The following is a 12,354-nucleotide window of genomic DNA, read 5'->3' on the forward strand; positions in this document are numbered from 1 at the left end:
AGAGCGATAGTAAGGAGAAGAATGGAGTTTGAGGAGCTCGGAAGGAAAAGAAGAATGGACGGAAGGAAGCAAGAGAGAAAGAACACAATAAAAAAGGAAGACAAGAAAGCATAAGAGATACTAAATGGGAAAAAGAGTTGAAAGAAACTGAAAAGGAATGAAATGAAGAGAAAAGGAAAACATGACAAGGAAGACAGAAAGGGTGAAAGGAAACGGACATAAAAAAAGGACGAAAAAGAAAAGAAAGGTGGAAGTGGAAAAGAAAAAAAGATGCATAAAAAGAAAGGTAGAATGGGAGAAAAAAGTAGGCTGGGGAACATTGAAAGAAAGAATAGATGGAACGAAGGAAACTGAAATAGGAAGAAGGGAATACAACTATGGAATCAGAAAGGACAGAGGAAAACATAGAAAGGGGGTGGAAAGAAAAAGAAGGCATTATAAAAGGAAGTAAAGCTAGTACAAGAGGAAGGAACCACAAGGAAGAGAAAGCAAGAATTAAGTAAACACAGAAAGAAAGTAGTAAAAACACAAGCAAAAAAAGAACTGTAGTCCATAATTGGTGTTTGAATGACCCCCTTCCTCTGCATGAATTAGTACATTATTGTACGAGGGTACTGATACTATTACTAATTCAACCCATAGTCCCTCCTAGCCAACACAAAAAAATCACACACCACGGATGCTGTAGTGTGTTCCTGCATTACCTGATAGTCTTTGTTGATTTTATGCTGAAGGATCAACATGTCCCTGGTCTTCTCCAATTCGAGAATGGTTTCTGCGTGCTCTGCTTCAATATCCTGTAACTTTCTTGTCGGGGTCTCCAAGGGGCCCTCCTTCATCTTTTGCCATCTTGTCACTGTGTTCTCTTCCTCTGTGACCTCCAGTCCATTACGCTTATTTTCAGAGCTCTCCATATGCCCCACCTCCATCTCATAGAGCTTCTTTCCACAGGTCTCCATATGTCCAACCTCTGTCTCGTAGAGGTTCTTTCTAGAGGTCTCCGTATGTACCATTTCCATCTTGCGCAACTTTCTTGCTGGGTTGTCAATCCAAGCACTTTCATCTTTCTCGACCGGTGTCTTCTCGTCTGCTTTCTTCTTTGCCTCCACCTTTTCCTCCCAAGCTGCCTGGGGAATGCCCAGCCTCCGCAATCCATCTGTGATGTGTGACTTATATGAGAGTGGAGAAAGAAAGGAGCTCATATCAGTGAAGCTGTGGATGTGAAGACTTCATCTACAGACCATCTACAGATGAACAGAAATAATGAATTAGCCATGTGGCAATTATTAAGTTTGGAAATGACATATACAACTCTTGCATTAAGAACCCATACGGCATTCACGAGTCAGACATCACCCAGAGCTAAGTACAATTCTTTTACCAACACTTCGGGTTGTAAGTTAGAATGATAATCATCTTTTAAGGAGCAGTCAGCCTTACTGACCTGACTGGCACACCTTACCTCTATCATGCACTTAAGAGTGTCAACTATCCCATCATATACTTAAATCACTTTTTTTTTTATCATAGATCTATCATATTTATTAGGTCAAATCGTCAAGTCCAGAGTTTAATGGCAGGGTACGACCTGTCATTCACTGAAGGAGAGGGGGACATTTGAATTTTGCCTATGGTGTCCAAATTCATAGACACCAGCCATGATCAGCTCTTAATGGCCCATGTTTACCCGAGTGAGCCCAGTGTACTAACAGAACAATAGGCCACTCGTGGAAATTTACCCATATGTATAATGTGACACACTGATTACTAACTTGGCTTAGTCATTGCTACACTGAATAAATGCGCTACTTCTCAAATCGAAATTCATATTTCTTCAAATAATCGAATCTTCATGTTTCCGATGGATTCCATCCCTGGTGTAGCACCAAGACAGCAAAACTTTCTGTTGGCAAATGATGACCTCTGCCAACGAGTACCTGCCCATTTTCCTTGTATTCTTTGGCAGGTTTTGACATGATCATTCTTGGTGGACTATTGCCTACTCACTCCATATTAAGGATATGCAGGAGGAAATTCTGAGAAGGTTGCCAGTCTTTCTAATTGGCTGGACTTAGGTCAGATGGAAGACTGAGGCTGCCCCCAGCCTTCCCTTGAGGGTGCCACATAGATCGACTGTGCTTCCCGCGGTGTTCACTCTATATCTAAATATAGTGGGGGTCAGTGGATTTGGACCCTCACGTTTACTGATGGCACATATCTTTACCTCCAAAGCCCAAATCATGAGTCAGGCAGAGCCAAATTACTGTGTAGACTTCCCCTCCGCCTTATTCACAATGGGCCAGTGTTTCCCCACCTGTTTCCCCAGGATCCGATCTTTCAAAGTGAAAATTTCACCCAGAAACATAGCATGAGGTTTTGATTGCAGCAGATGTCAAGGCTAATTTCCTGGTTTTTCCTGGTGGGGCAGTATAAAATGCTCCCTGTGCCAGAACTTTTTTTTCATTTTCCTCCCATAGTCTCCAGAACGTCTCTCCCGTCCACTCTGACTCAGAAGTATATATTTACCATCCACATATAGAAGGTGGCCCATGTATGTAGTAAAAAAACAGACCATTGGGAAATCTGTGCGGTTTTATGATCGATACATCCCGTCTCACGTGGTATAATAGCAGTCACTCTCATCTGGATATGTCTCAGCGCGGGGACACACCGTTGGTGTAACCATGCACTCTACAAATGAATAAATATAAATATAATATATAATATAATTCCTCATTCCAAGGGGCTTTACCACATGGTAACGGTAAATTTGCTCGTAAATATACCATCCCACCACTACCGTGCAACTCAGAAGCAAGGCAAAAGTGTCATTTGTGGTTGACATCGAACCAAACACCTAATAAGCTGTCTCAATCATATACTGGATTGATGTCACTGTATTTCCTTGAGCTCGACCCTATCAAACCACAGCCCTTTCCACTCTCTGCTTTGTCTTCCAGTGCCAGTAATGAAGTGTGTCTTGCCTGGACACCCTCTAATAGGAATCACCATTTCTTACTCCGTTGTCACCTTCCGCTAAATTATTCAAAGCAACATGTGACTTCTTTAATTCTAAAATGTTTAATTTGGGGCTTTACACTTAGCCAAGCTATTTCTCACCCAAACTGTTCCAGAAGCCCTGTCCAGACCAAAAAACCTTGATGCCAGTTTCTGCTGTCTGACCCACTACTCCTTTATTTTTCTTTTCCATCACCTTAAAAAGCTGTTCTATATACATATGATCATATAGCTATCATATTTCTATCATGACAGCAATGTAAAATATCATCTGCCCAGAACCATGCTAATAATCTGTGCTCTTGGCCTTTTGACATCAACTTCAATAATGCACTACAGTGGTTTGTATGGATGCATGTGGGCACATGGTAGTGTTGTTAGGTTTTCCATGTCTCTAGCAGATTGTCAGCATGGTCTCTCTTGAAACTAGTCATTTAACATAGGATGCAGGAAGCTTTAACAAATACCTTCTGTTAGAAATTGGATTGTTGGTTGACTGGGGTGTGAGCCCTGGTCCATAACCAGCCACAGTGGCAGGGTGAACCACAAAAAATCACTAAATTAACCTAAACTTAACCCTGAGTAGCTTTGCACAAAAAGCTGTCAGTCTTAACTTAAAGGCAATGTGTAAAGTAATTATGTGCAAACTATAATAAAGTGAAAACACAACACAAGAACAATCCCCACCAATTTAGAAAAACGGAGTATATTTTTATAAATTATTTGACACCCAAACAACAAAAATCTAATTGTTTGAAACAGCGTTATGATTTTGTTTGTAGTAGAAACTAGCGTCTAAAAGAACCAAGCACCAACCGCATCTAGTTGCGCGAGGCCGATTAAGTTCCAAAAATAGCATCAACCGCGGTGGAGAATGGGTCGGATACAAGACGTGGATTAGGCCCAGTTGGTGCTTACCTTCGGACGTAGAAGAATTTTCAAGAAAAATATTCAGAGAAGCTAAAGTTCAGTGGGGCAAGGCTGTAGGTGGTATCCGGGGAAGGAGCATCGTCGTTGGGGAACTGCTGGATGAAGCCGCGGTGAAGATTTCTACGTTCGGAATTAGTCACTTTCATGGAAGTTAAAAACATCTAATGGGACGAGGCAGGAGGCTGTAGCCAAAGACAATTCTAGGAGGTTGGATACTTCTTTGGTGAAGGACTGCTGAACAGTACTAGCTGCTGCAGAGAAGAAAGAAGCAAAAGCAGCCGCAAATTCAGACCGACCGGCGATGCACCTTGGGAGGATTGACGAGCATGTCGATCCCAGCCTTCCCTTGTTTCTCAAAACAGTTTCTATCCAGAACTTTTCCCAAGTTTTGTTTGTGGGTTATATGGGGACCTTTAGCACCACAACCAAGGGTCCAGGGCTGTTGGGGCAGCACTTGAGGGTTCAGGACTCACTCAGGCTGGGCCCAGGAGTGGGTTCAAGGTGGCAGGAGTCTTTGCTGTCCCTGTGGCACAAGAGGCCAGAAAACTAGCCCTTAGAGACATTCTAGTAGTCCTGGGTTCAGGTAAAGATGTAGGCCTCAGACAGCAGGGCTGGTCTCTAAGGGTTCGAGTCAGGTTCCAGGCAGCGGAGCAGTCCTTCCAGGTGAAGCAAAACAGTCTTGTGGAGTACACAGCAGCCTACAGCAGCAGACAGTCCTCTGCAAGTCCTTTACACAGGTCCAGAATGTGAACTGAAAAGTGGATCTGAGAGCCCAATTTTCATACCAGGTACCGTCTTCAAAGTTAGGAGAAGTTTTTAGAGGTTTCTTTTTGAAGTGTTTGGAATTTCCTTACTCCACTGCCCTTACACCCTACCTGACAATGTGGAGGTGACAAGCACTTTGTTTGAATGCAGCGCACAGCCTATTCAGTTGCGAGTGGGGCTATGCCCAGCTCTGCCCCCATCCTGCCAGCAGATAACCCATTCAGGCACACCTAATCCACCTATTGTGTGACTGTCTGGGAAGAATTCACAAAGTCTAACTTTAAGTTACACTGAGTCATGTGACACAGGGGAGGTGGCAGATACCAAATGGCTAAGGGCAAAAAATGCCAACTTTCTAAAACTATTTAACAACAAGGGGTGGTGATGGACAGAGTTTCTGAATTAAGCAGAATACTCTCACCCAGTCAAGAGATCAGGGCTAGATCCAACACCGTTTTTTAGCTCACTGCACCATCCCAGTTCAGAACCTGGCTATATGCAAATTAGTCTGTTCCTGTCCCAGTGCATGATGGGAACAGGGCAAACCAAACTACCAAGCCAATTCTTACACTGGGAAGGAAACAAGCTTCCGGGGACCGGTTTCTGGCATTTCAGCCGTCGTCGGCCCGGCTTGCTTGAATCCTGATGGTGCAATGAGCAAGGGACTCACATCTGAGTATACCCTTCCACGCTTAGGGTGGACAAAATATTTAACAACAAGGGGTGGTGATGGACAGAGTTTCTGAATTAAGCAGAATACTCTCACCCAGTCAAGAGATCAGGGCTAGATCCAACACCGTTTTTTAGCTCACTGCTCCATCCCAGTTCAGAACCTGGCTATATGCAAATTAGTCTGTTCCTGTCCCAGTGCATGATGGGAACAGGGCAAACCAAACTACCAAGCCAATTCTTACACTGGGAAGGAAACAAGCTTCCGGGGACCGGTTTCTGGCATTTCAGCCGTCGTCGGCCCGGCTTGCTTGAATCCTGATGGTGCAATGAGCAAGGGACTCACATCTGAGTATACCCTTCCACGCTTAGGGTGGACAAAATATTTAACAACAAGGGGTGGTGATGGACAGAGTTTCTGAATTAAGCAGAATACTCTCACCCAGTCAAGAGATCAGGGCTAGATCCAACACCGTTTTTTAGCTCACTGCACCATCCCAGTTCAGAACCTGGCTATATGCAAATTAGTCTGTTCCTGTCCCAGTGCATGATGGGAACAGGGCAAACCAAACTACCAAGCCAATTCTTACACTGGGAAGGAAACAAGCTTCCGGGGACCGGTTTCTGGCATTTCAGCCGTCGTCGGCCCGGCTTGATTGAATCCTGATGGTGCAATGAGCAAGGGACTCACATCTGAGTATACCCTTCCACGCTTAGGGTGGACAAAATATTTAACAACAAGGGGTGGTGATGGACAGAGTTTCTGAATTAAGCAGAATACTCTCACCCAGTCAAGAGATCAGGGCTAGATCCAACACCGTTTTTTAGCTCACTGCACCATCCCAGTTCAGAACCTGGCTATATGCAAATTAGTCTGTTCCTGTCCCAGTGCATGATGGGAACAGGGCAAACCAAACTACCAAGCCAATTCTTACACTGGGAAGGAAACAAGCTTCTGGGGACCTGTTTCTGGCATTTCAGCCGTCGTCGGCCCGGCTTGCTTGAATCCTGATGGTGCAATGAGCAAGGGACTCACATCTGAGTATACCCTTCCACGCTTAGGGTGGACAAAATATTTAACAACAAGGGGTGGTGATGGACAGAGTTTCTGAATTAAGCAGAATACTCTCACCCAGTCAAGAGATCAGGGCTAGATCCAACACCGTTTTTTAGCTCACTGCACCATCCCAGTTCAGAACCTGGCTATATGCAAATTAGTCTGTTCCTGTCCCAGTGCATGATGGGAACAGGGCAAACCAAACTACCAAGCCAATTCTTACACTGGGAAGGAAACAAGCTTCCGGGGACCGGTTTCTGGCATTTCAGCCGTCGTCGGCCCGGCTTGCTTGAATCCTGATGGTGCAATGAGCAAGGGACTCACATCTGAGTATACCCTTCCACGCTTAGGGTGGACAAAATATTTAACAACAAGGGGTGGTGATGGACAGAGTTTCTGAATTAAGCAGAATACTCTCACCCAGTCAAGAGATCAGGGCTAGATCCAACACCGTTTTTTAGCTCACTGCACCATCCCAGTTCAGAACCTGGCTATATGCAAATTAGTCTGTTCCTGTCCCAGTGCATGATGGGAACAGGGCAAACCAAACTACCAAGCCAATTCTTACACTGGGAAGGAAACAAGCTTCCGGGGACCGGTTTCTGGCATTTCAGCCGTCGTCGGCCCGGCTTGCTTGAATCCTGATGGTGCAATGAGCAAGGGACTCACATCTGAGTATACCCTTCCACGCTTAGGGTGGACAAAATATTTAACAACAAGGGGTGGTGATGGACAGAGTTTCTGAATTAAGCAGAATACTCTCACCCAGTCAAGAGATCAGGGCTAGATCCAACACCGTTTTTTAGCTCACTGCACCATCCCAGTTCAGAACCTGGCTATATGCAAATTAGTCTGTTCCTGTCCCAGTGCATGATGGGAACAGGGCAAAGCAAACTACCAAGCCAATTCTTACACTGGGAAGGAAACAAGCTTCCGGGGACCGGTTTCTGGCATCTCAGCCGTCGTCGGCCCGGCTTGCTTGAATCCTGATGGTGCAATGAGCAAGGGACTCACATCTGAGTATACCCTTCCACGCTTAGGGTGGACAAAATATTTAACAACAAGGGGTGGTGATGGACAGAGTTTCCCCCCTTTTCTGAATCGTTTTTGGCCACTATAGGTATGGCAGGGTATACTCAGACATGAGTCCCTTGCTCACTGCTCCATCAGGATTCAAGCAAGCCGGGCCGACGACGGCTGTAATGCCAGAAACCGGTCCCCGGAAGCTTGTCTCCTTTCTGGTGAAGAATTGGCTTGGTAGTTTGGTCTGCCCTGTTCCCATGATGCACTGGGCCAGGGACAGACTAATTTACATATAGCCAGGTTCTGAGCTGGGATGGGGCAGTGAGCTAAATAACGGTGATGGATCAAGCCCTGATCTTTAGACTGGGTAAGAGTGGTCTGCTTAATTCAGACACTCTGTTCATCACCACCCCCCTTTTCTGAATCGTTTTTGGCCACTATAGGTGTGGCAGGGTATACTCAGACATGAGTCCCTTGCTCACTGCCCCATCAGGATTCAAGCAAGCCGGGCCGACGACGGCTGTAATGCCAGAAACTGGTCCCCGGAAGCTTGTCTCCTTTCTGGTGAAGAATTGGCTTGGTAGTTTGGTCTGCCCTGTTCCCATGATGCACTGGGCCAGGGACAGACTAATTTGCATATAGCCAGGTTCTGAGCTGGGATGGGGCAGTGAGCTAAATAACGGTGATGGATCAAGCCCTGATCTTTGGACTGGGTAAGAGTGGTCTGTTTAATTCAGACACTCTGTTCATCACCACCCCCCTTTTCTGAATCGTTTTTAGCCACTATAGGTGTGGCAGGGTATACTCAGACATGAGTCCCTTGCTCACTGCTCCATCAGGATTCAAGCAAGCCGGGCCGACGACGGCTGTAATGCCAGAAACCGGTCCCCGGAAGCTTGTCTCCTTTCTGGTGAAGAATTGGCTTGGTAGTTTGGTCTGCCCTGTTCCCATGATGCACTGGGCCAGGGACAGACTAATTTGCATATAGCCAGGTTCTGAGCTGGGATGGGGCAGTGAGCTAAATAACGGTGATGGATCAAGCCCTGATCTTTGGACTGGGTAAGAGTGGTCTGCTTAATTCAGACACTCTGTTCATCACCACCCCCCTTTTCTGAATCGTTTTTGGCCACTATAGGTGTGGCAGGGTATACTCAGACATGAGTCCCTTGCTCACTGCTCCATCAGGATTCAAGCAAGCCGGGCCGACGACGGCTGTAATGCCAGAAACCGGTCCCCGGAAGCTTGTCTCCTTTCTGGTGAAGAATTGGCTTGGTAGTTTGGTCTGCCCTGTTCCCATGATGCACTGGGCCAGGGACAGACTAATTTGCATATAGCCAGGTTCTGATCTGGGATGGGGCAGTGAGCTAAATAACGGTGATGGATCAAGCCCTGATCTTTGGACTGGGTAAGAGTGGTCTGCTTAATTCAGACACTCTGTTCATCACCACCCCCCTTTTCTGAATCGTTTTTGGCCACTATAGGTGTGGCAGGGTATACTCAGACATGAGTCCCTTGCTCACTGCTCCATCAGGATTCAAGCAAGCCGGGCCGACGACGGCTGTAATGCCAGAAACCGGTCCCCGGAAGCTTGTCTCCTTTCTGGTGAAGAATTGGCTTGGTAGTTTGGTCTGCCCTGTTCCCATGATGCACTGGGCCAGGGACAGACTAATTTGCATATAGCCAGGTCCTGAGCTGGGATGGGGCAGTGAGCTAAATAACGGTGATGGATCAAGCCCTGATCTTTGGACTGGGTAAGAGTGGTCTGCTTAATTCAGACTCTCTGTTCATCACCACCCCCCTTTTCTTTTTTTTTTTTTTCTTTTTTTTTTTTTTTCCCAAGACCTTTAATGTATATTTCAAAGTGACACAGCATAGAGCCTACAACCCCGAGGGCCGGCTGCAGTACATACGAGCACATAGCGAGAGTCTCAGAACAACACAGCCATTCAGCCGACATCCCGGGGGCTCGGCGGCGCGTTAGCAAGGTGTGCACAAAACAGCCAGAGTTGCGTATCGGATAATCTATAGGTCTATGGTATTTTCATTGTAAACAAACGTAACTAAGTAAAGCAGAGGAAACATCTATGTGAACATTTGCAGTCAGCATTCTTTGCCACAGAGCACGCATGGCATGACAGTAATCGTATCCACACTCACCGAATGACGACCTGCCTGGTCATAGCCATATCCGCCGTCGGGCAAGTACATAATTCGCCCCTATATGCATTCCATCGACCCCACTTCTTATCCCAGACCCCTGGGCAGCCCCTGGTTTTGTAAACTGATTTTTCCGACAGCATGCACACATCCATTGCAGCTACCCACCTAATCAGGAGCGGTTTATGTGGCGAACCCCAATGCATAGCTATCTCACGCTTTATGAGGAGGAAGCTCAGGTCCGCCCAGTGCTGTTCTATCACTGTGAGGTCTGTGGGGTCCCATACATTAAGCAGCGCGCATTTGGGAGTCAGAGGGACCGGTTTTCCTAGGGCATCAGTCATTTTCAGGACAGCTCGGTGCCAGAGGTCGTGGACTACAGGGCATTTCCACAGGATATGATAGAAAGTGCCCGTTGAGCCACAGTGACGGAGGCAAAGGTCAGATGGGCGACGGCCGATTTTAGCTAAGAGGGGGCCTGACATGTAAGTCCTGTGTAGTATTTTTAACTGTATCAACCGATATCTATGATTGATGGCTGATTCACGCGGGGACATCAGTGCCGACTGCCACTCTGCATCTTCCAGATTGCCAACGTCAGTCTGCCATTCATCCCGCAGGAGATGGAAAGAATTTGGCATGTTGTTGCACAATTTGCGGTATGTGTAAGAGATCGCTTTAGCTTGAAGGGGCTCGGACAGGAGTCTGTCCTCAAGGGGCGAGGACTGTGGGAGGGAGGCGAGGTCTGGGATGTTGGTGAGGATGGCGTGTTTAATTTGAAGGTATCGGAAGGCCTCAGAGTTTGCCAGATTGTACGTGTTTTGGAGTTCTTTGAATGTTAGTAGCCTGCCCTTGTGAAGTAAGTCACCAATAGTGGATATGCCTATTGTGTCCCATTTATCGAAGCCACTACAATGACAGAGGGTGCCCAGCCTGTACGAGGTCCAAAGTGGGGTGGACAATGTGAGGGTGTTGGCCCACCACCCCCCTTTTCTGAATCGTTTTTGGCCACTATAGGTGTGGCAGGGTATACTCAGACATGAGTCCCTTGCTCACTGCTCCATCAGTATTCAAGCAAGCCGGGCCGACGACGGCTGTAATGCCAGAAACCGGTCCCCGGAAGCTTGTCTCCTTTCTGGTGAAGAATTGGCTTGGTAGTTTGGTCTGCCCTGTTCCCATGATGCACTGGGCCAGGGACAGACTAATTTGCATATAGCCAGGTTCTGAGCTGGGATGGGGCAGTGAGCTAAATAACGGTGATGGATCAAGCCCTGATCTTTGGACTGGGTAAGAGTGGTCTGCTTAATTCAGACACTCTGTTCATCACCACCCCCCTTTTCTGAATCGTAACTTTCTAAAACTGCCATTTTCAAAATTGTAATTTAAAATCTAACTTTACCATTAAATAGGATTTTGTTATTAAAATTTCAAAGATACCAAATGAAATGCTTATCTGTCGCTATTCAAAGGTTAGCATTTATTAAATGTAATAGGGCAACTCTATGTTATCCAGTGGGACAGGTAGGTCTCAATGAAGTGAAAAAAGAATGTTGAGGTTTTCACTGTCAGGACATGTAAAACTTAAAAGTGCATGTCCAACCCTTTAATTACAATTCATCCCGCCCTGTGAGCTACCTAGGACTTACCTTAGGGGCGATGCATATGTTAAAAAAGGAGAGTTAAGGGCTTTGCAAGGGGTTTATATTGCCAAGTCAAATAAGCAGTTTAAAAATGCAATGGCAGGCCTGGGACATTTTTTATGGGGCTACGTAAGTGGGTGGCACTGTAAGTGCTGCAAGCCAAGTAGTAGCATTTCATTTACTGGCCCTGGGTACATGGTATACCACCCTACAAAGGACAAAGCAGTCCATTAAAATGCCAATCATGTGTAAACCAATGTAAACATGTTAAGTGAAATGAGCCTGAGCACTTTAGCACTGATTAGTAGAGCTAAAGTGCACCAAGTCCTAAGGCCAACAAAAACGAACTTCAGCAAAAAAGAAGGAAAACAGGCAAAAGGTTTCAGGTAAGCCCATCCTAAGGTTGACAGATCTAGACCTTCACAGACACCTGCTGGAAAACTATACTGCCTACCATTATGGATGACAAGTGACTGCTCCACCTCTTATGTAACATTTTGTATACACTGATGACTCGTATGATTGATTGTCTCTGTTTAATGTGTGTGTGATGTAAAGTGCTCTGACGCCCTACACTGTTATGAGTGGTGCTAAACGTATTAAATGTATCTGAGAGAGAGTGGTTATGGAGATCTGAGGGGCACAGTTAAAGGGTGGCAGTGAGGGAATCCGTGGGGGACGCTAACAAACATTGCCGCACAGGGATCCACCAGTGCTAAAGCCGCCCCTGATCTGGAACAGACACCTGAAGGCATTTCAATACAAACTCTCTGATGAGGCATACATTATGGGGCCTATTACGAAGTTGGGTGGACCGTCCCTGAAACAGGACCGACTGGCCTCCGCTCGGCAGTCCCGACTGCTACATTATGATGCGACCAAACACTGTTCGGTCGCATACTCCCTCTCCTCTATGGGAGCTCGTGTTACGGCCATAAACCAGCCATAACACAAGCATCCATAGGGGAATGGGAGTCTGTGTTCACCCCTTCATTGTGTGTCAGACACCTCAGTGTGCCTGCCACACAATGCAGGAATGAACAGGGGGCACCATATGTCTCCCCTCGGCCCCCAACTGGAGGCGACAGAGGCAAG

General features: G+C 46.4%; 1 protein-coding gene across 3 annotated transcripts in view; it reads right to left on the minus strand.

Moving 5' to 3' along the window:
• Positions 1-12,354, minus strand: part of LOC144755675 (X-linked retinitis pigmentosa GTPase regulator-interacting protein 1-like) — a 434,709-nt gene that overhangs the window by 201,109 nt on the left and 221,246 nt on the right. For all 3 annotated transcript variants that reach the window (XM_078644845.1, XM_078644846.1, XM_078644848.1), the window contains one exon: positions 705-1,169. In XM_078644845.1, coding sequence (XP_078500971.1) covers positions 705-1,169 — 465 coding nt within the window. The remainder of the gene's footprint in view (positions 1-704; positions 1,170-12,354) is intronic.

This window comes from Lissotriton helveticus, chromosome 5_1 (assembly GCF_964261635.1).
Source record: "Lissotriton helveticus chromosome 5_1, aLisHel1.1, whole genome shotgun sequence".
NCBI lineage: Eukaryota > Metazoa > Chordata > Amphibia > Caudata > Salamandridae > Lissotriton > Lissotriton helveticus.